At 39.3% G+C, this 25277-nt stretch overlaps 1 protein-coding gene across 1 annotated transcript; it reads right to left on the bottom strand.

Moving 5' to 3' along the window:
- Window positions 1-6386: 6386 nt before the first annotated feature.
- Window positions 6387-15884, bottom strand: LOC117140585 (28S ribosomal protein S5, mitochondrial). The gene is made up of 2 exons (XM_033303591.1): window positions 15651-15884; window positions 6387-7530 (listed from the first exon to the last, which is right to left on the bottom strand). Exons 1-2 carry the CDS (start codon window positions 15790-15792, stop codon window positions 6449-6451), a joined length of 1224 nt encoding a protein of 407 aa, XP_033159482.1. The 5' UTR covers window positions 15793-15884; the 3' UTR covers window positions 6387-6448.
- Between the last annotated feature and the right edge of the window lie 9393 nt (window positions 15885-25277).

The following is a 25277-nucleotide window of genomic DNA, read 5'->3' as shown; positions in this document are numbered from 1 at the left end:
CATATTTCGACTATTGTCAATAAGGCCAGGGGTGTGCTTGGTTTTATAAAAAGGTGGTATAAGGAATTTGATGATCCTTACATAACTTGTTTATTTCGTTAGTCCGTCTGATTCTTGAGTATGGATCACCTGATTGTAGTCCACAATACGTAGTCCACTCGGACCGTATTGAATCGGTCCAAAAAAACGTCTTACTTTTTGCCTTGCGGCGCTTAATTGGGATGCAACCCGTATATTTCTTATTCCAGTAGACTACTTTTAATTAATTTACCGTCCCTAGCTAACCGTAGAACTATGCTTGGAACAGTCTTTATTTGTAAGCTTATTCGTTGTGATGTTGAGAGTCCCGACTTGATTAGTCGGCTTAACTTTTTGGTTCCAAGTAGATTCACTAGAAACTATATACCCCTTATCTTAAATCATTAAGATCTAACTATGAGTTGCATGACCCTTACAGAGTATTATGTTCTGACTATAATAGACTTTATCCTATTATCTGTAATCTTGACTCTCTGCCGCTCTTAAAGCAATCAATTTTAACTTTTTTAGTACATAATTAGATCCTACTAGCACTAATATTTATTAGAATTATCTTATTATTTAGTTACATTATTAATTATTATTTATTACATTATCTTCATTTCCTCGTCTCTGTTCCCTTTTCTATGACGCGTCTATCTTCTCGCGAATCGAGCAGTATGATACACGGCAGCGCCCCTCGGTCAGTTGGGCGGGAGGTTTGGCCGTGGGACCCGTGCGAAAAAAAAAAGATTGTTTCTATTATTTATCCCCATTTTCTCTATTATCTTCACTATTGATAATTCGTATTTTTTCATTTATTGTTTTGTGAAGGCGTTCTACATCTGCTATTCATGTTTTGTGAAGGCGTTCTACATCTGCTATTCATGTTTTGCTCGTGGTGATATCAATTTGTATTCCTTCATTATTCAGCCAAACTTTCAAAGAGTTTGCTCATAAGCCCAGAGTTTTGTCTGCATTAATTTTCTGTGGGTTTCCCATGTCATTAAATATTCTAGTTAGGGTTGTTTAATAATTTTTTTTGATTTATAAGGGATGCAAATTTTGAGTAGACGTCATACAGGATATATATTGATCATTGTCAATAGCATACAATTCGATGACATAAAGTTCTCTTGAGTTATTACAAACTTTATTTTTGATGGTCTATGTTCTGTTTTTTTTCATACGGACATGGCCAGATCGACTTGGTTATTGGTCCTGATCAAGAACGCTTGGTGTTCGGTAAAAGGTCCAAGATCCGAAGGACCCTATACCAGAACGGCAACCAGAATGGCAGACCCAAGAGGCCATTAGAAGTGAACTCGCCCCCCTTACAGAGCCCAACCAGCAAAGCGGGTAAAGACCTCCCAGCCTGACTCATGCGTGCCCGACTGGTCTCTGTGGTGGGCCTCACCATCACTAGCGGCTCGTTGTTCAGGCACACGAGGTGGAGACTCAACGATGGCTACAAGGGCAGTAACCATTAAGCAGCAGCAGGAAAGCACTCAAGCTAGCGATACAGGATAGCAAACGGATATGCTTCCTCGACCTGCTGACAACGATCCATGGGGGAGTGCCTACAAGGTGGTGGTCAAGAAGACATATACGAGGGCTCCCACGCTCCTTGACCCAGCGAAGCGCCGAAGTGTAGCGGGGCATCTGCTTCCATTGATGGATGGGTTAGGTCCCGCCGACCCAGCCACAGTGGACCACGTCGAGGCTGACGCCACGGTCAGCAGCAAGGAGAGGAGAGGATGGCGCTTTGGCTAGCTGTCTCCCTTCAGCCAGACTCTTTTGCAAAGGCGTTCACGTAGTGCCTGACTGAAGGCTTCTTCCCAAATTGCTGGAAGATACAAAAGCTGTTGCTCCTCCCAACACCAGGGAAGCCACCAGAGGAGCTTTCATCTTTCCAGCCGATATGCCTTATCGAAAGAACTGACGTGCTCCTAAAGAAACTGGTGTGCTTTCGGTTAGAGAGGGCTATATCAGACGCAGGAGACCTTTCACGTGCCCAGTATGGCTTCAGGGAAGCGCGATCCACCGTGGATGTATCAACGGAGTGGATGAAGTAGCTGCCCAGTCAATCGTAGGCACCAGATTGAAGGAGTACTGCCTCATGGTCACACTAGACATCAGGAACACTTTTAACGGAGGCTGTACTGATGAGCTCCACGAAGGTAGTGGGGACGCCCACTGTCGAAGTTGGCAGATCCTCGGTGGCCTCCTTTCGTGCAATTAAGTACTTGGGAGTCCTGATAGACACCAGGCTTTCGTTCCGAGAACACTTTGCCTACGCTAGCTCGAAAGCAGCAGGAGTCAATCGGTCCTAATCATCTATAATGTTGAACACAAGAGTTCTAAAACAGGTGAGCAGACGACTGCTGACGAGCGTCACCCGGGCGACCATGCTATATGCCGTCACGGTGTGGTCAAAAGCGCTTCAAATAGAGAGCTACGCTCGGGGACTAACTTCTACTCATAGACTGTCGGCACTACGATCTGCAGCCCCTTCGCAGGAATACCGTCACTAGACCAAACTCACGGTAGAGGTCTCTCTTTCAACGCGAAGAGGTCAACACGAGCAGAATGTGAAGCAACGTACGTAATGGTCGCTTGACTCAGCAACTGATTCCCAACCTCAGGCCGTGGATAGAACGAAAGCATGGCGAAATGGCGTTCCATTCAGCTACCTGAAACGCTTTGGACACGATGAGTCGGATAAATGCCTATGGTGCGGAAGTAAACTGTGCAAAGCACCAGAGCACGTTCTGTTTTGTTTTGTACGTCTTGTGGGCGTTAGAATGGGTGTGGAAACATCGGTCAGCAAATTTGCGCTGCGTTTTAGTCCCTAGAATCTGTATGCTGAATCTCAACCTAGCTTTTCTAGTTCCTGAGATCTCGTCGATCACACGAAGAGACGTACAGACGGACATGGCTAAATCGACTAGGCTGTTGATCCTGATCAAGATTATATATAACTTATATAGTCAGAAACGCTTCCTTCTGCCTATCACATACTTTTCAACGAATCTAGTATACCCTTTTACTCTACTAGTAACGGGTATAAACTCAGAGAAATTCTTACTGGGTTAAGATGCAAAAGGAGGAAAAGGAAATAACGAGGGCTAGGATAAAATGTAATTACTTACCACAAGAATTCCAGACAAGGAATTCTCACTATTGCATCTGGTTGCACAATAAGAAGCAATGGCAAAATATTAATAGCTTATCATAGTATTCAATCATAGGTTATGAGTCAATTTCACTTTCGTATGTAAGTAATATAATTTCGATTCCATGTTTTCAGTAAAATTGTCTATCGTTAAGCATAATAAAGCAATAAATAAATTAAGTAAGGAATTAAAAGAAATAAGAGAAAATCAATGGATCCTAAGATTTATTCGTAGCTGTCGCGGGCAACGCGACGATGGCTAAGGTGGTGGCTAATTGTAACGTATGCAAGTTGAGGAAGGCACGACCGACACAACCGGAGATGGGCCCATTGCCGGAGGATCGGCTTGAGGCAAATGGATGGCCATTTAAGTTCACTGGCCTGGACTATTTCGGACCATTGCTTGTGTCGATTGGGTGCCGATCAGAGAAGAGGTGGGTGGCGCTATTCATCTGCCTAACTACGAGAGCCACTTGGAGATGGCTCATGATTTGTCAACGGATTCATGCATCATCGCTATGAGAAACTTCATGTGCCGCCGTGGACCGGTGGTTAGGATAAGGAACGATAATGGCAAGAGCTTCGTGGGAGCCCATGCCAGACGATTCAGCGATGTATTTGACCCAGCGAAGATACAGGGCGAGTTGTCATCTAAAGGAATCGAATGGATCTACACCTGACCATCAAACCCAGCTTAGGGAGGTGTCTGGGAAAGGATGGTCCAGTGCGTGAAGAAGGTTGTGGCGCATACGATGAAGGAACTTGTACCCAAGGAGCACGTGCTGGAGAACTTGTTGATCGAGGCGGAGAACATAGTGAGTTCCCGCCCGCTCACGCACTTGCCGATCACAATGGACTAGGAGGCTCCACTGACACCGAACGACCTGTTGAAAGGAATGCCCGACGTGCCAAATCTTCCTGGAGATGATGAATTGGCATCTGAGAGATGCACAACAAGGAAACAGTGGCGTATCGATCGGATGATGAGAGATCGGTTCTGGAAACGATGGGTGCAGGAGTACTTGCCCACACTTGTTCGCAGAGAGAAATGTGCCAGCGTGTTGAGCCCATGCGTCGAGGAGACCTGGTATACATCTGCGATCCGGCCAAACCACGCAGGGAGTGGAAAAGAGGCGTCGTTGAAGAGATGTTCACTGGGAAAGATGGAGTGCCACGGCGGGCTTCGGTGAGGACTAGCGATCGAGCCAAATTAGTGCTGCGTCCCGCTTCGAAGTTAGCCGTTCTGGATGTGGTGGATGTTGTTTCTTCACGGGGGAGGGGATGTCGCGGAACGGATAAGTTGGCTATCGATAAGTAGTTAATTAATTTGTCAACGATAGAGGGCACTCGGATTTAGTATATTAATGTATGGGTTTTTTATCGTTATTGTAATTGGTCACATCGATTTAACTAAGAAGGAAGGAAGTGAGGGAAGGAGCACGTCTGAAGATGGAAATACTGCCAGGAAATTTTTTTAGCTCTTTTTGCCTTTTTTAGGCCTTGACAAAAACTTAATTATATGATGCTCATCGATTTTTCAAACCATGTCATCGGGCTACAATATAAATCCGTCAAAATTCAGAGACTATGCTCTAGACACCACAAAACTTCTGATTGAGAAATATACTTGGTACTACCTCCCCCCTCAGTGCACAAAGTTTTATTACATGAACCAGAAATAATAAAAAATTGCTTAGTGTCCATTGAAGAACTTTCCGAAGAAGCTGCTGAGGCAAAAGATTAGGACATAAAATTGTTTAGAATGAGATACACACGAAAAATTTCAAAAGTACTGACAAATACGGGCCTTTTGAACAGACTTCTATTGAGCTTTTATCCATTTATTACTGGTCAAAGAAAACTTCCATGCAAACCGAAGTCAAAGGTTTTAAAATCAGCCATTGATTTACTTGACCAATCTTTTTAAATTATATATTGTTTCACCTTGTACATATGCACATACATACATACATATATATGCATACATATGCACACATTTTTTTGAATTTTGAATTATTAAAATATAAGTATATAACCTAAAATATTATTTTATTGTTGTTATTAAATGAATGAAAAATTTTCATTCAATATCGTTTGCAACAAAATGATTTTTTAATAAAAATCATGATTTTCGACTGATTGTATAGCAGCTATATGATACAACATACAATTTTCGATAAGCTCGCCCTGGATATACATACTAATTTCTTATGTTGAATTCCAAGTTTTTGTTGCAAAATAATTGAAAACAAAAAGTTTTTCACACCAACACTTAATTTTAAACTGATCGTTCATATGACAGCTATATGATATAGTGGTCCGATAGAGACAAAGACGCAGCGCAAGTTTGTTGTCCCATGTTGCCGCGCCCACTCTAACGCCCACAAACCGCACAAAGCTACCACGCCCACACTTTTGAAAAACGCGTTGATATTTTTTGTCCTATTTGTATTAGTCTTGTAAATTTATATCGATTTGCAAAAAAATTATTTGCCATGCCCACTCTAACGCACTAAAGCCGCCAAACCGGTCACGCCCACACTGTGGGAAATTTTAGGAATTTATCTCATTTTATTCCCCAATATCTATCGATATCCCATAAAAATGATGAAATTTACACTAGCTAAGTAACGGGTATCTGATAGTAGGGGGACACGACTATAACATTCCCTCTTCTTTTTACATACATTCGACCGATTTTTGACTATTTTATAGTGTTTTAATCAAGATTCAATATAACCTTTTAACTTAACTTTTTCAAAGTGCTTAAAGCTAAAACTGGCAAAGAATAGCTTAAATTTTAAAACACAACAAATTCAATCACAATAAGTTAATTCTAAATTCTGAAACCTATTCAGATGAGTCAAAAATAGAGTTCACTATTGGCAAATTTTACTATTAAAACAAAACGATGAGTTAGCGCGTTGCATTTGTTCCCCTACTTTTTTCTTGCATATAACTAAATAATAAAATGAATATCAAACAAAGTGTGTAGCTTTGTTATTCGACTTCAAAATCTTAACTAACATACAGAGTCAAATTATAGAGTCAAATATAAAATTTAACAAATGAAAACTAATTTTGGTACAAATTATAGTTCCCAGAGTGTGAAATTAACTTTATAAAATCCATATCAACACATAACAATCTAACAATTTTGTTTAATATTGAGACAGCTTTTTGGGCAGCCAGCTTTTTGGTAAAATAAACTTTAATAGGATTACTTTTTATTTAACAGTTTTAATATTTCATAAATTAATCATAAACAGTAACTAGCTTGTGTAGTCGAACATTAGCTTGGTTCCGAAATCGCTCCTTTTTAAATTGATGCAAGTCGTGTCCTTTGCTATAAACATAAAATGGTACTGTGGCTTTTCGCTGCAAAACTATTTGATTTCCTAATGTGAAATGCATATAGTCAATTTCTTGGGTGTTATGCGTTGGAGTTGAATTAAGACAAGGCATTCCTTTTACATCAATGAATCTATTTCTTGTGTTTTGCTGTTGAACAATGTTTGAATTTGTTTCGTTAGCAATATGCTGATAGGACCTTTGCGTCATCAAACCAATAAAAAATGCCTTTGCAATATTCTGGATGTTCGTAGACCCTTCAATTTTGGCATATAAATCCTTGATACCTATAACTTTACAAATTGTCTGAATTGCCCGGTGACATACTAAACCGTATCCATCAGGTTTCTGAAAACAAAAAATTTTTGTTTTTCCGAAATCTGTACGAAAGTCATGAAAAATTGTTCTATTTTCACAAAGGCTTATGTTGATTAGTTTTTGTCCTGCTCGGTTCTTTGATTTTCGAAGGGCCGTACGAACTTCAGGCGCTTTAGCGGTAGCGAATCCTGCCAAACCATTACCATTTCCTGTGACTGAAAGAACGGAATATCTTCGTTTTCTTCCCATATTTCCTTTCATAATAAAAACAATTTTGTTTTCTAAAACTCTAGTATCAAATGACACAAACTCTTCGTCGCCAACAGGATCAGGAGGTCCAATGCTTCGGCCGGGCATTTTACTTCCAGACCAACCTCGGTCTATTGGATTTAGTTTCATCAATTTAAAACTTCCCATTGAATCGCGTAATTTTAAAATACCATTTTCTCTATCTAAATTCTCATTAAGTTTCTGCTGACTAATTAATTCGTTTCCTCGTATAATAGGTGAATTCAATCCAGGCCATATGCGACCGCATTTTCCGAATCCGATAGATTGCCCTTTGTTAAGATCCTTTGCAACTTTTTTTCCACTTCCTTTCCCACGGCCTCTTTTTTTTCCAGCATTGCTAACCGCAGTTACTCCGCGCCAAATGTCTTCAGCAGGTACTAAAAGTAAACAACAAGGATTAAATTAGTTGATTAAAATTAAATTATCAGATTTCATAATATTATTTATAATATATTACTAATAAATCGAAGTTGGAGTTTTCATGAACACTTATAACACGACTTCCTGAAGTCCGATCTGTTGGCTTCGTATTTTCTGGGAACAAAATATTGGCTATGCAAAAATTCAGGAAAATCTTTAGAAAAAACCGCAAAATATAAAAAAATTAGCTACAAACGTCAACATTCGTTTAATTTATTTAATATTTGACTGACATCTGAACATTTTTTTATGAATTCTTTGCTGTTTTTTCTAAAATTTAACGAGCTTTATTAGTGAAAAACAAAAAAGAAATTTGTTGTTTATTTTCGTGGATTTGTGATATATTTGTTTTATAATATGTGTGTGTTTTTAAAAATATCCCTGGGTTATTATGTTAGGTTAGCCGTAAATGGATTCCACATTTTTGGTTGTTTCATTTGCTGTTTTCGCGCATTCAAACTTCATCGTGCCTTGATTGATTGTTAAAATTATTTTAAACTGTTTTTTATAAATTTTTTTCAACGTCTCTGCTTAGTGAAATAATGCCGCTACCACCGACGTTTAAATCTTGAAATTCGAAGTACAACAGTAGGCTGATGATATCCGTTCAAGGGTAGCGAATTTACGTGCTGCAGGCACACAAGAAGAAAGTTATACTAAAATGGAAAACAAACATGCGGGGAGAGGACTACGTCGTTCTGCTGCAAGTGATGATCAAGAAAATGAAAACACACGTCTGTTTTCGCAGAATCAGTGAGACGGATTTGAATCGCGCAGTATATCGCTATGATGCTACAATGCATGCATATATGTACCTGCATTGTCATTGTAATGCACGAAAATTCCCAAAACAAACTTTTTTGAAACAAACGTTTCAATGCACCAACAAGTGATGAAGTTGCTGTCATTGTTGTTGGTGAAAACCACTGTTGAAGACCACATTGTCAATTATTTCCGTTTTTAAATGCATTGGAATAACCAGGACTGCCAGCACATAATGTATGGTTAAAAGTTGGTTCGGTTGTAATTTTGTTGAGAAAGATCAATCAGCCCCGCTTTTTCCACGGTACGCGACTAACGGTGAAGATATTAAAGCCGAATATTATTGAAGCAACCATCTTGAAAGGCAAATATGATTCCCAACGATATGCAATTTTCTTTAAAACGTCTTCAGTTTCCGGTCTTGCGATCACTATTTCAATTAATAAGTCGAAAGGTCAATCACTAGACGTTTGTGAAATTAATTTGGAAATTGATTGCTTTTCACACGGCCAATTTTACGTCGCATGTTCCAATGTAGGAAAAGACGAAAAATGTTGTATATCATTCTGAGTTGCATTATATGAGTCAACAAACTTGTGATGTGTCTATGTCCCTTGAATCTGTATGCTTAATGTCACCCTTCTATCTTTTATAGTTTTTGGGATCTCGACGTTCAATCGAACGGACAGTCGGCCAGTACGACTCGGCTATTGATGGTGACCAAGAATATTAATATGGCCGGGAGCGCTTTATTCTGCCTGTTACATACTTTCCAACGGATCTAGTATACCCGTTTACTCTACGAGTACCGGGTATAAATATGTGAGACTTGTTAAAATTTCAATCTGCTAAGTGTAGACCAACTTTTTTAATTTAACATAAACATAACTCGTATGTGTTTTTTGGCCGTCGCCGCCGACGTACTAGGCCAAATAGCCAGTTCGGGCCAAAAAAAGGCAAGGACTCGGATGTAATGCTAACGTATTTAGCGGTGCGGATTTATAGTTTACTTGCCGATCAGGAACAGAAGAATAGGGGAACTGACCTTAAAACGTAAAGCCACGCCACCGGCGTACTAGGCTAAGCAGCCAGGTCGATTGAGATGATCGAGTCTTTATGGCTTATGATGACTATTTTTAGGCGTGCGATATTTTAGTTTCTTTGGCCGACGCAGAGAATTAGGAAAAATCTTGTGAAGTCCGATCGTCAAGCTCCGCGGGTAGAGGGTCATGGGTCAACAAACTGCGCTGCGACTTTGTCTTTAGAACCCGTATGCTAAATCTCAACCTTCAAGCTTTTATAGTTCTTAAAATCTCGACGTTCATACGGTCATGGCTAAATCGACTCGGCTATTGATACTGATCAAGAATCCGTCTGTTACATGCTTTTCAACGAATCTAGTATACACTTTTACTCTACGAGTAACGAGTAAAATGTGATTCATGTAAGTGGAATTCTAAATATTATCACTCCTAATAATAAAGATATAATTGAAAATAATATTGTTGAGTTGATCAAGTAATTTCGAATTTAAAGTGAAAAATGTGTACCTTCAAATGCGTTCCTAACAACAGCAGATACCCCAGCAGAGGCCTCCCAGACTATGCAGGAGCAACTAGATCTATTGAACACATGGCACAAGAGATGGAATATATCGGTAAACAGCGACAAGTCAACCGCTACCACCTTCGCAACTAGGCGCGGCACTTGCCCACCAGTCAGTTTCAACGGGTTCCCAATCCCAGAGGTAGCCAATCCAAATTATCTTGGCTTTACACTGGACAGGAGACTTACATGGAGACCACACCTGCTAAAGAAGCGGAAACAGGCGGAGAACCGAGTCCGTGAATTCTACTAGCTGATGGGCAGACAATCTAAGCTACCGACTTCCACTAAGCTCCTTATCTACAAAGCGATCATAAGGCCAATCTGGACGTATGGCATTCAACTGTGGGGCACTGCATCGAAAAGTAACATCAACATTATCCAGACATTCGAAAACAAAACGCTCCGCACAGTCACAAACTCTCACCCTTTCCACGATAATGCCACTATCCACGAGGTCCCTGGGTGAAGGATGAGATTAAGAAAAGCAGCAGGCAGTACATGCAGAGGCTTCAAGACCACCCAAACAACCTGGCACAAGACCTGCTGGACACCAGTCAACGCACCAGGAGGCTGCATCGATCACACCCTTTGGACCTCTCTGGGATTAGACACGCAAATTAAATTAAATTATATACATACATTATTATATACATCATACATACAATATCGACAGTTATTGTAAAGTTTCGCAACAAATTATGTAATCCATTAATTCTCTACCGTTAAGTTTAGTCCTCAAATTTAATGATTGTCCGCGAAGGACAGTTTTAAATTAATACATCCAAAAAAAAAAAAAAAAAAAAAAAAAAAAAAAAAGTCTGTGATTTGCAAAGTTTGCTTTCTGTTTTGATAATCAAATACCCGATACGGTGACAGATTAATTAAAAAATTAAATTAATTTATTAAGAAACAGTAATATCACTAAGTTTTCTGATGGTGAAGGTGAATTAAAAAGGTCGCACACAAAAAACAAAATTTCTGACAAAATGACTCAACAAGGCGTAATTAAAGCCATGGAGACTGACATTCGCCTGGCGCTTGAGACACAAGCGAAACAACTACAAGACATTTTTGATAAAAAAAAACTAAGGATATGGTTAGTGTTTTCCGCGGTGAGTTAGATAGAAGTGACATAAAGAAAAAACAAATTGGTGAATACCAAAGGGTAAAAGCTTTTCAGTACGACAAACCTTTGGACTTAGTGATATATTTGCCAGATTTTGGTGGCAAACAAGACGAATATGTTGCATGGCGGCAACATTCGCTTACGAAGTCTTTGATTATGATGGCAGTTCAAGACACTTCAATGCCCTTGATATTATAAGAAATAAGATCAATGGCACGGCCAGTGCAACTTTATCATCTTTTAATAATTTCAGAGCCAGACTATACTTTATTTATGCTGACAAACTGTCAGTACGCGTTATTTTACAGAAGCTCGGTACTATTATACAATGATAGCTATCCTTGTTAGAATATTATGACGAGGTAGAATAAACTTTAACTTACTCACGAATATACTAAAGCTCACAGTAGTAACCATAAAGAGAGGTCAAACCAACAGAAAAAACTATCACGGAAACTCACACTCTAATTTCTCAAGACAACGGTTCCAAAGTCAAGATCCACAACATCAAAGGTCGGAACCAATGGAGGTTGACTAGTCGATATTGCGTATTCGACAACCAACTAATTTTTACAAGAAAGCTATCTCATCCCAGAGCCGTTAGAGTGGTAGTTATTCCGCTAAGGAGCAGGACACTGTTGATATTGATTACCAGTCCCTAGCTGAGGAAAATAATGTGAGCAATGATCTTGTATTTTCGAACAGGATGTAGGAAGAGGCTTACTTCTTAAGTTACTAATCGATACCGGTGCCTCAAAAAATGATATCAAACCTTTGTCCACCTTAAAGAATATCTTACCCGTTGAAACGACTTTCCAGGTTAACTCTTTCAATGTGCGCACGCAGACTACAAAATAATGTCCTATCAAAGTGTTCAATAAAACCACCTATTTCTTCACATGACAGTATAGTGGGACTTGACCTGCTTATGCAAGTTATCACAACTTGATCTAAGTAACGGTATCATTATGTTTAAAGGCGGCACCCGGTTGCTTAACTTTAAATCGTGGCCCAATGTAAATTTCACCCAGGTCGATGACCTTTGTCTATAAAAGAATCCTTCAATATCAAGATCAAATGCGTTTGCAGATCCAAACGAGTCGCTAACCCTACATTATAAACATTTTGGCTACCATACGAACAGATGATGAGCCAGTATACTCTGGGTTATACCCATACCCTATGGACGTAGCTGACTTTGTCAATTCAGAAGTTAAACAACTTTTAGAAAACGATATCATTCGCCCCACAATAAGCCTATTCGGTTTGTTCATAAAAAAAGGTGGCGATGAATTCGGTCATAAAAAGAAAAGAGTGGTTATAGATTTCAGGAAACTGAATAAAAAAAACCGTGAGTGATAAATACCCAATACCTAATATTTCTTCAATATTGGCAAACATGGGTGATGCTCAATATTTTACCACACTGGACCTTAAGTCAGGCTTCCACCAAATAGAATTGGAGGAAAGGGATAGAGAAAAAACGTTTTTTCTGTAAACAATGGGAAGTATGAGTTTTGCAGGCTTCCGTTCGGATTAATAAATGCTCCGAGCATATTTCAAAGGGCTATTGATCATGTCCTCTGTGAGGAGGTCGGAAACACCTGTCATGTCTATGTTGAAGACGTCAACATTTTTTCCAAAATGAAAGGGTACCACGTAAAGCATATTAACTGGGTTTTTAATAGCGTTGAAGGGGCTAACATGAAAGTGTCTCAGGAAAAATGAAAGTTCTTCAAAAATGAGTGAAGTATCTGGGACTTACTGTGTCCAGAGGTAGAATTCAAACTTCTCCAGAAAAGGTACAAGCCTTGCAAAATTTTCAAATCCCGAGAACCCCTTTTTCACTTAGACCATTTCTAGGGTTAGCCAATTATTATAGGTATTTTATCAAGGGATTCGCCAGACCCCTAAAGGACGTCTTAAAAGGCGAAAATTACAAAATATGTTGATTAGCACTCAAGGAAAGTGATTATTGAACTAAAGCAGAAACATATTGAAGCGATTGAAAATTGAAGGATATATTAGCCTCTGAAGAAGTCCTTTTGAAATATCCAGATTAAAAAACCCTTTGACATAACAACAAATGACTCGGGACATGATATATAGCAGTGCTATCCGAAGAAATTCGCCATTTATATTTATTTCTCGGGCCCAACGGAGTTAGAAATTTGCGAGAGCTCCTATACATTGTTTGAGCTTTACAAATTTTAAGAAATTACCTGTATGGTGTGAGAAACCTCAACATCTATACAGATCATCAGCCGTTGACATATGTGTCCGATAAGAATCCCAATGCCAAAATATAACGCTGGAAAGCCTTTATTACCGACCGTAATGCGAACATAATTTACAAACCTGGTAAGGAGTATTATGTAACCGATACATTGTCACCTCAAAACGTGAATGCCTTAGAAGCTGATTCGCAATATTCCGACATTGCTACAGTCAATAGCGAAGAATCCCTGACCTACAGTATATACTATATACTGACAAATCAGTAAACTACTTCAGGAATCAGATAATTATTGAGAAATCTGATTCCCCATCTTTTAAAACCTTCGTGCTATTTCAGAGTAGAATAAGGCATCTTATTGAAATCTCTGATCGGAGCACTCTTCTCCAAACACTAAAAGACGTAGTAAATTCAGGGGTCGTCAATGGAATCCATTGCGAACTACCGATCCTTGCTTTTATACAACACACACTGATCGAACATTTCCCGTCAACAACATTTCGAACAGCATTGGTAACTGACAGTTAAATCGGAAAAAAGGAAAATAATAACGGCAGAACATAACCGCCACCACCGAGCGGCACAGAATAATGTTAAGCAAATAATGCGTGACTATTCTTTCCTAACGTTTCCAAATTAACAGCAGAATTGTGGAGTCGGCTCCCATCCCATCACATCCCAGCTAAATCGGAAAAAAGAAAGATAGAAGATAACGGCAGAACATAACCACGCCCACCGAGCGGAACAGGAAAATGTTAAGCAAATAATGCGTGACTATTTATTTCCTAACATTAGCAGCAGAAATTGTAGAGTAAAGGATAGGTAATTCGAGCGGCGATCTTAACAAACGAATTTAAAAAACTTTAAAATTATAATCGTCAGGGCGTGAATTATTAATTTTAATTTGTTTTATCATATTGCCAAAACTCCAAATGTGTAAATTCGTTTCTTCGATCAGAAGATCGAAGATCTTCGTTTGGCCCAAATTGTCTTCGAGCTCAAGTACTCACACATATACACGTTCTCGTCTATTGTTTTTACTCACACAAGCAAGCAAATTCTATTTTTAGATTTCTTAAGCTCTAAGCGTAAGCGAGCGGACAGAGAGCAATTTTGGCCGTCACCAAAAAAGGTGGCTGCATAGTGCCAAACTAATTTATGGCCGTTACGCATCTTGTTATTCTAGTGTCTTAGGAGCTGCGGAGTTACATGTCAATGTAAGCGAGAAGTACACAACCTAAGCTTGATCCGCACAAATAGCAGTCGTCGAAGAAGGTCACTAGACACACGGTCGGCAGATCAGTAGATCAGCGTTCTGCTTTTTAAGAGAGCGATAAACAAATCCAAATTGATCATAATAATGTCTAAACAGGAGAGGATGCTATAGTCGAGTTCCCCGACTATTAGATACCCGTTACTCAGCTAGTGTGAATTCGAGCGCAAAATTTCATAATTTTTCTGGGATATCGTCGATGACTATCATTTAGCCGTTACTCACCTAGTGGAAGTGCAAACGAGAATTTTCATATTCAGGCAGATCAAAATGAATTGGGAAAATAACAAATATAATGAAAACAAATTTAAAGTTTTCAAATGTGTGGATGTGACAGTTTTGGCCGGGAAATAGGCGTTAAAAGGAACGTGGTCAAAATCTTTTTTTATACCGATATAAAGCAATTATGCATTTTTTGTGGGATTATTGGCGTTTCAAACGTTTATTAGCAAATACACAGACACTTACAAGACTGAAATATTAAAAAAAGCATTAAATATTTTTCAAAAGTATGGTCGCATTAGTTTTTGGCGGATTGTGGGGGTGGTAAAATTTTTTTTGTCACATCGATAAAAATTTACAAGACTGATAAAGAAAATTAAAAAATATCAAAACATTTTCCTAAAGTGTGGGCGTGGCATCATTAGTAAACAAACTTGGACGTCAAATATCTAGATTTACTAGTTCCTTAGATTTCGACATTCATACGGACGGACATGGCTCTATCGACTCGGATAGTGATCCGGTACTTCTAATAATAAAGGCCCATTGCACTACTGCAAAGTTCCTGAAATATGAGGAAAGAATAATATTTATGGAAATACACGAACTTAATAAATCATTATTGTCAAAATAAACAATAGATCCTGATTCTGACATTTTTCTTTGTTAATCTTTTAAAGGCAATGATTCAATTGTAGAAAAATTTTCTGACTCACTGTATTTTAAATCAGTCAAACAAAGAATACTTGTTCCATTTTATTTGCACAATTAATACTACCTAGCACCATTTATACCTCATGGCAGATTGAAACATGCCTGCTCTTTTATTGGATTGAAACACTTTACTTACATTTGTTAAAGAAGCTGGTATTACGTAAACCAATGTAACTTGGTAAAATGGGTTCATTTGAAGATAACAAGCTTTGATTATAAATAAAAATGTTTCTGCTATAAGCTTGATTGACAAGACGCCGGATTAATGTTTGACTCATATTTATGAGTTTATTAAGTTGTTTGTTACTGAGGATACTTATGAGATTAATACAGAAATACTTGCAGTAACGCCACAAAATAAACCAACTTAAAACAATTATAAGAATAACGTGGGTCATGCTTTAAGACCCGTCCAGACTAGTCCTTCATGGTTATACCAGTTACTCATAGAGTTATAGGGTATACTAAATTTGTTGAAAATTACGTAAAAGGCATAAGGAAGCGATTCCGACCATATATTTTTTGCTCAGGACCAATATACAAGTCGATCTGGCCATGCCCATCTGTCCGTCTCTATGAACGTCGAGCTATCAGGAACGACAGTTTAGTATTGACAGGCATTGAAAGAAACATATGTGAAATATATGGAATGCTAACTACCGAGAAAAAATGCACCCTGTTTGAATAATGAATTGTGGGCTTGGCTTAAATGTTTACGACATGGTAGGTATTGACAAGAAAATAAATAGTAATGTAAATATATTTAAACACGAGAGAACGCTTTAGTCGAGTTCGATGACTATCAGTTACTCGTTACTCAGTTAGTGGAAGTGGAAACGAGAATTTTCAACATATTCAGGCAGATAAAAATAAATTGGGAAAATAACAAATATAATTAAAACAAATTTAAAGTTTTCAAATGTGCGGATGTGAAAGTTTTGAGCGGTAAGTGGGCGTTAAAAGGGGCGTTAGCAAAAGATTTTTATACTGATAGAAATTGACAAGAGAGTTAAAAAATGTTTTGTAGTCTTTTAGAGTTCCAAACATTTATTAGAAAAACGATAGATATTTACAAGACTGAAACATAATGATATAATCTAAATATTTTTCATATGTCCACACTTTTTCGCGTTAGTTTTGGGCGGCTTATGGACGTGGCAAAAGTTATTTGTCATATCGATAGAAATTTACAAGACTGATAAAGAAAATGGAAACATCAAAACATTTTCCCAATGTGTGGGCGTGGCTCCAACAGTCAACAAGCTTGTGCTGCGTTTACATATGTCAATGGACCTCAAATTTCTAGCTTCACTTGTTCCTTAGATTTAGACATTCATACTGACGGACATGGCCATATCGATTCGACTCGACTACTAGAAATAATGATTCATTGCACTCTTGCAAAGTCCCTGAAATATGAGGAGAAAATAATATTTGTAAAAATACATGATGTAAATAATTGTCAACATAAACAAGTAATGGAGATCCTGATATTTTGCTTGCTTAATCTGTTATATTTAAAAGTTTTAAATATCCCCTTGTAGAAATAAATTGTGACCCACTCTTTTTTAAGTCAGTCAGCCAAAAGTTTCACTTGTTCAATTTTATTTGCATATAATACTACAATCCCAGTTCTTTTACATAAATTTATGTTAAATTAACATAACATAACATAAATGAAATGTTAAATTTAAACATTTTACTGGCATATGTTAAAGAAGCTGTTATTACGCAAACAAATGTAATTTGGTAAAATGGGATCATTGGAGGATAATAAGCCTTTATTATTATTAAAAATGTTTCTGCGATAAGCTTGATGGTGATATAAGCATTGCATAAATATACAATACTATGTGTAAGCTGTGTATAAATATAAAATACTAGGTAACACTAATATCGATAAAATTAATTGTATAGTCTTAGGCTGATGTTAGAGTGCCCGCGAGAAGCTATGAGCAAAGCGAGAAGGTGGATTTCGGACGAGGATCAAGCGCAACGATTAACTTTCTGTTAAAAAAAACTGGCGTCCACCCCCATTACTCTAATAGAATTGAAAAAGGGGAAGTCAATATTTTTTTTAATGACTTACGAAACCACGCATAAAGGTTCTTTAACTATGCGCCTCATTAATTACAAATGAGAAAATTAAAACCGCGAGCTTTAAAAATAAACGGTAAATAAAGCACATAAAGGAACAAAACAAAACACAAAAACGAGCGTTTTGAAAATAAACGGTAATTAAAGCACAGAATGCAACAATACAATTGGGAGTGGGAGTTGAAGCGATTAAGCAGGTTGCACTCTGCTCTCGCTTTATCGCTTGAGCCCGTAACTCGCGTTGTTCTCACTGTGACATCTTTCGAGCGATTGCACATACAAATGCATGCAGTGACTTATCGCTCGATCTCTTCCAATATTATCGCTTCGCTTCCTGAGCGCACTCTGCCGTCAACCTCAGGCTAGCGAGAGCAAAGCGAGAGAGCAGTTTGCAACCTGCTTTATCGTTTCAACTCGCTCAGAGCGTTGTATTCTGTGTAAATAATTAATAAAATTTGAAGGCTGTTAAAAAAAAATGGAAGAATATCCGTGACCCTGGAGTTTTAGAGGAGGCTTACAGTCATTATTCTTGACCTCATTTTTATAGTTTAATTTTTTTAAAAGATCAAATAAAACCTCCTAAATTGGTTGGAAGTTTTAACACTTCATTTTCATTAAAAGTCTGTAGATTAGACCATCTCTGAATTAATTTGCGAGCTATATGAAAATGAATCAATTTATCAACCGAAAGAAGAAGGTGACTGGATCGGAAGCAGTAGCTATTGAGCAACAAAAATTACTGTTGCTTGAAAAGAAAACTAATAACAAAAGAGAGTAAGACGACGACAAGGCATTTTTTGACAGCCACGCATTGGATTGCTTCACTGTTTTATGTGACGCCCAAAATTGCCCTCTGTCCGCTAGCTAACGCTGAGAGAGTAATAAATCTAAAAATAGAATTCAGTTCAGATTGTGTTGTTTAATCGAGTGGACGTGTTCACAGAAGTCGCGGATAAAACAAAAATGTAATTGTAATCCATCACAAACATTTGCGCAGATCGTGTGCTTATCTCACAAACAAAATCTATTTTTAGTCACTGCATAACGAAACTTATCAGCAACTAGCAAGTTCTAAGCTGTGTTGTTTTTGCCCCTCGCCCTGCGCGCTGCGCAAGCGGGAGGTTGTTACAATTTACCTTACAAGTAAACCGGTAAATCTTATCGTGTTTAGTAAATATCAATTGCATTATACGGCATAAGTATAAAGACAATTGATATAATGGAGAATTCATTTGCTCAATCGCGACCTAGCAATGGGTGCGATAAATTTGAGAAAATGAGGAAAGTAGCAGGTGTTGAGCCAGGAGAAATACGCTCCCAACTCCGCGCCAGCTGTGCAGATGTTTCCCCTAACCTGGAAGGTATGCCAACTCAATCTACGGTCTCCAGCTTAATGGTGACAATCAGCAGCAACACCAATGCAAGTGTTACCTGCACTATTTCTAACGTACAGGCCAACATGATCTGTACTCCTACATACACCGATTGCACAACCGTGACCACTAGCATTTGCCCAACTACGCCTTATGACAATGGACTGCCGACACCTCTGTCATCACTGCCCAATAAGCCATCTAAAGCGAAATGCCCCTTTCAAGCACATGATCGTACTGTCAACAGGAAACGAAAAGGCGTGTCTCAGCCCCCATTACCTATCCTCACCCCTTCTCCAAGCCGTAAAACTAAAAGGCAGGCCACTATGCCACTCAATGAGGAGGCCTCTACCTCCACTGCAGCAGCATTAAATAACAATCGCTTCGCGCTTTTGTCTGCTGAAGCGGAGAATATGGAGCAAGACGTGTCGGATGCTGATTCTGACATTGAAGACTCTGCTGCCCGAGATGGTGGTGGACAATCCGCTAAATATAGCAAACCCCCAGCCATATGCGTACCAAGTGTAAGTGATCCGGTCACCTTGGAACGGGCTCTTAATCTGAGTATTGGCTCCTCAAACTACTACATCCGCACCTCTAGATTTGGTGTATCCAGAATCTATACAGCCAACTCTGATGCTTTCCGCACCGCTGTAAAAGAACTAAATAAGTTAAATTGTCAATTCTGGCATCACCAACTTAAAGAAGAAAAACCCTACAGAGTAGTGCTTAAAGGAATCCATGCTAATGTTCCTAGTTCGCAGATAGAACAAGCATTTAGTGATCACGGCTATGAGGTCCTTAATATCTATTGCCCCAGAAAGTCTGACTGGAAGAACATTCAGGTAAACGAAGATGATAATGAAGCTACAAAAAACTTCAAAACTAGACAAAATTTGTTTTATATTAATCTTAAACAAGGCCCGAATGTTAAAGAGTCTCTTAAGATAACTCGACTTGGCAGATACAGAGTCACTGTTGAGCGCGCTACACGTAGAAAAGAACTGCTACAATGTCAAAGATGCCAAATTTTTGGACACTCTAAGAACTATTGCGCCCAGGATCCTATTTGTGGTAAATGTAGTGGTCCCCATATGACCGGGTCCGCTTTGTGCATAAGTGACGTATGTCTGTGTGTAAATTGTGGTGGTGATCATGTCTCGACAGACAAAAGCTGCCCTGTCAGAGCAGAGAAAGCCAAGAAGCTAAAACCAAGGTCCAGGCTACCGATGACTAATAATATTGCCACACTCAAACCTCCACAACGTTCTTCAAGCGGTTACATACCAGCTGAGGCATTAAGAACCAACATCTCTTATGCTGATATTGCTCGACGCAACACGACTCAATCTAGGGCTCGTGCTACTGTGCAGGCTGAAGTTATACCAACGTCGGACAATAGCCTTAACAATAAATTTATGGCGTTAGACAACTCCATTCGGGCCATCAATACGAGAATGGACCAACTATTTAAGCTTATACAAGAAACTGTAGAGGCTAATAAAGCTTTCAGAGAACTGGTTCAGGTTCTAATTACACGTATTCCTAAATGACCCAACCAACCTTAAAAATCGGATTGTGGAACGCTCGCGGATTAACAAGGGGCTCTGAGGAGCTTCGGATATTCCTCAGCGATCACGATATAGACGTAATGCTTACCACGGAAACACACATGCGAGTTGGTCAGCGCATCTATCTCCCAGGGTATCTTATGTATCACGCCCACCACCCCAGTGGTAACAGTAGAGGTGGCTCTGCAGTCATCATAAAATCTAGACTTTGTCTCAGCCCTCTGACACCTATCTCTACTAATGACAGGCAGATAGCGAGCGTGCACCTGCAAACATCGGTTGGGACCGTCACTGTAGCTGCTGTATATCTACCTCCAGCAGAAAGATGGATAGTAGATGACTTCAAATCCATGTTTTCTGCGTTAGGCAACAAATTTATTGCTGGTGGTGATTACAATGCCAAACATGCATGGTGGGGGAACCCAAGATCCTGTCCTAGAGGTAAAATGTTGCAAGAAGTCATTGCACATGGGCAATACCAAGTTCTGGCTACGGGCGAACCCACTTTCTACTCTTACAACCCTTTGTTAACACCATCAGCCCTTGATTTTTTTATAACCTGTGGGTACGGTATGGGCAGGCTAGATGTACAAACTCTCCAGGAACTCTCGTCGGACCATCTTCCTATTCTGGCTGTATTGCACGCTACGCCGTTAAAGAAACCACAACGCGTACGACTACTTGCCCATAATGCTGACATAAACATATTCAAAACCCATCTTGAACAGCTGAGTGAGGTAAATATGCAAATTCTGGAGGCGGTGGACATTGATAATGCCACAAGCCTTTTCATGAGCAAACTAAGTGAGGCTGCTCAGCTTGCTGCACCGAGAAATCGGCATGAAGTAGAGGCCTCCAGACCACTTCAACTTCCTCCCAGAATATTGGCACTGCTCAGGCTAAAACGAAGAGTTCGAAAAGAATATGCTAGAACAGGTGATCCCCGCATGCAACAGATCCACAGTAGACTGGCCAACTGCCTGCATAAGGCCCTTGCTCGAAGAAAGCAGGCCCAAATAGATACCTTCTTGGATAACTTGGGTACTGACGCGAGCACAAATTACTCACTGTGGCGTATCACGAAACGGTTCAAAGCTCAGCCCACCCCAAAATCAGCAATCAAAAATCCGTCTGGTGGCTGGTGTCGCACTAGCTTGGAAAAAACTGAAGTGTTCGCTAACAACCTTGAGCAACGTTTTACACCCTATAACTATGCACCGGAAAGTCTCTGTCGTCAGGTTGAAGAATATTTGGAATCGCCCTTTCAAATGAGCCTGCCTCCGAGTGCTGTCACACTGGAAGAAGTGAAGAATTTAATAGCCAAGCTGCCACTTAAGAAAGCTCCTGGAGAAGATCTTCTTGATAATAGAACCATTAGACTTCTCCCAGATCAAGCATTACAGTTCCTTGCTTTAATATTCAACAGCGTTCTTGATGTTGGCTACTTTCCGAAAGCTTGGAAATCGGCGAGCATAATTATGATCCATAAGACTGGAAAAACACCGACAGACGTTGACTCGTACAGGCCCATCAGCTTACTCCCATCTCTGTGTAAAATTATGGAGAGGCTGATCCTAAACAGGCTGCTCACTTGCAAGGATGTTACCAAAGCGATTCCCAAATTTCAGTTTGGCTTCCGGTTGCAGCACGGTACTCCTGAGCAACTACATAGAGTAGTGAACTTTGCTCTGGAAGCTATGGAAAACAAGGAGTATGCAGTAGGTGCCTTTCTTGATATTCAACAGGCATTTGACAGAGTCTGGCACCCTGGGCTTCTGTACAAAGCGAAGAGGCTGTTCCCGCCGCAGCTATATTTGGTTGTTAAAAGTTTCCTGGAAGAACGCACATTCCACGTCTCTGTTGATGGGTACAAATCGTCAATCAAGCCAATTGCAGCTGGAGTTCCTCAAGGAAGCTTTCTTGGCCCAACCCTATACTCAGTTTTTGCTTCGGACATGCCTACTCACACACCAGTCACAGAGGTAGATGAAGAAGATGTGCTCATAGCCACCTACGCTGACGATACTGCTGTGCTCACGAAAAGTAAAAGTATCCTGGCTGCCACTTCTGGTCTACAGGAATACCTGGATGCATTCCAGCAATGGGCTGAGAACTGGAATGTGCGCATCAACGCTGAGAAGTGTGCCAATGTGACGTTCTCCAACCGAACAGGTAGCTGTCCGGGTGTCAGTCTGAATGGGAGACTGATCAGACACCATCAGGCTTATAAATACCTTGGTATTACCCTCGATAGGAAGCTCACCTTCAGCAGGCACATCACAAATATTCAGCAAGCGTTCAGGACCAAGGTTGCTCGGATGTCTTGGCTCATTGCACCACGCAACAAACTGTCGCTTGGCTGCAAGGTCAATATATACAAGTCCATATTGGCCCCCTGCCTGTTCTACGGCCTGCAGGTATACGGCATTGCTGCGAAGAGTCACCTTAATAAGATCCGGATCTTACAGGCGAAGACCTTAAGAAGAATTTCGGGGGCTCCTTGGTATATGAGAACAAGAGACATCGAACGCGACCTCAAGGTGCCCAAATTAGGAGACAAGCTCCAGAACATCGCCCAAAAATATATGGAAAGGCTTAATGTACACCCCAACAGCCTAGCAAGGAAGCTAGGAACTGCAGCTATGGTCAATGCTGACCCTCGGACTAGAGTCAAAAGAAGACTCAAGCGACACCACCCTCATGACCTCCCTGACCTGGTTTTGACCTAGAAAGTCTTAGTTTTAAAATTCATTAGAATAATCAAATAAATAATAATTATTATGTTATATCAACTATTATAATTCTCCCTATCATTTTTAGGATTAAAAATCTGTTAGTCTTAAGTAACCAAGACATATTGTAAAATAAAATAATTTAAGCAGATCAAATTAAGTTGCCGCATGGGTAACAGTGCGTTGATCAAATAATAAAAACATCATCGTTCAATAAAAAAAAAAAAAAAAAATAGAATTTGCTTGCTTGTGTGAGTAAAAACAATAGAAGAGAATCTTTGGCTTTGGAACCATAATTATGGTGGATTTTTTCCATTGGTTGGGATAATAATTGTTTTTAGTTATGGCATTGAACAATGTGCTGATATGTCGAACAGCGGCAGTTTGGTAGCTCAATAATCATTTTTGGAGATATGTATTAAGTCATGGCAAGGTGCTTATTTTGGATTCAATTGTTCTTTGATAACTTTTTAAATTCCGTTCGGAGGAAGATTTGGTGGATCAGTAGATTGTCCATCGGAGACGTGCGGGAGCTTAAAGCCATTTGTTGACGGGTTCGGCTGAAACACCTTTTGTAGATGAGCAGAAAATACATTTGCCCTTTTTGCATCACTACGGGCCCATTTCCCAGTGTTATCCCGAATAGGCATCTCTGCTTCCATAGGCATACTTAGGCAAAGATTTGCCTTCCACAATGACTGCTCTGTGTTTGTCGGCGATAGTTTCTCATATAGCGGCGATGTTCTTTATCCTTCTCATTCTTTCGTTAGGGCACGTGTTGCCGTCTTCAGTCGTGGCTTTGTGGCTGGTGATCTGTGGGTTTGCCACTCTCGTCGAAGACATCGTTTTTCTAGCACTAAGTCCTCGATTTGCCTGTTCGTAGTTCCAAGTGTTGCTTACAAGTCATTTGAGGTGTTGCAGCACTAGCAGCTTTTGCTCAAATGTTTTCACAGAACTTTCAATATATGAATTTGTGTCTAGCATAGGATTAAGTTCTAAGTGTGTGCTGACATATTTTTAATACTTTAACCAGTTTGTGGCTGATGTTGTAAGATGACGCTGCCTTTCTTTAATTTCTGGCTGCCGAAAAATTTTGAAGAGTACGGGTGAGTGGTCAGATGAGAGATCTTCAAGTGGAATCTTCACTAAATGAATTTTCCTTACGATCGCAAAATCCATTAGATCTGGTAGTTTTCGGGGGTCTGTGGGCCAGTAGGCCTGGGATTCCCCGGTGATAGAAAGTTCAACCTATTTATCGGATTGATAATTGCAGTATTTAGCTGTTTACCTTTGGGATTTACTAAACGAGATCCCCAGTGTGTATGTTTGGCGTTGTAGTCGCCATTTTTGAAATTTGTTTTGTGATATGTACACAGAGTGGGCTATTACTATTTTTAAGCTATATTTAAATAATAATAAAGTTAAAGAAATGCAAAACAAGAATTTTTTACATGGTGCCAATTGATAAAAAATAATATACATTTAAAGTCCAAGAACTTCTAAGGTGAGGGGCATATTTTGTCAAATTTACAATGCATGAGCATACGTGTGCAAAATAAAATTGTTACTGTTTAATTATTTAAAAAAATAATTTTTATTTTATTATAATTAAATATTTTTTTGGTGACAGACCTTTTCACTTATACTATTACAAGACACTCTTTTTATCGCTTATTCTTAGTTTGAAACAGTTTTCTATCTTGTCCCGAATCAGACTGATCTTTCAAATATGTTTAGAATAAAAGCTTTATGTTGAAAGTATTTCTCTGCATTGTGAAATTGAAATTGGCTGACTGGAGTTTACTTTAAGTTTGGTTATTTATCAGGTAGCTAAGTGCTGGCGACAATTACAGGGACAAAGGAAATGCTGCCGAAATTGAAATTTTAAATTTGTTCATCAACTGGTGTATAGTGCTATATTTACGGGTTGAATAACTTACATACATACAGATGTCGGCTGTCACTGTATATTTGAATAAACTGTAAAATT

The sequence above is a fragment of the Drosophila mauritiana genome, chromosome 3L, assembly GCF_004382145.1.
Source record: "Drosophila mauritiana strain mau12 chromosome 3L, ASM438214v1, whole genome shotgun sequence".
In the NCBI taxonomy this organism is placed as follows: domain Eukaryota; kingdom Metazoa; phylum Arthropoda; class Insecta; order Diptera; family Drosophilidae; genus Drosophila; species Drosophila mauritiana.
The sequence above is the reverse complement of the archived record's forward strand: the minus strand, read 5'-3'. Positions and strand labels throughout refer to the sequence as shown.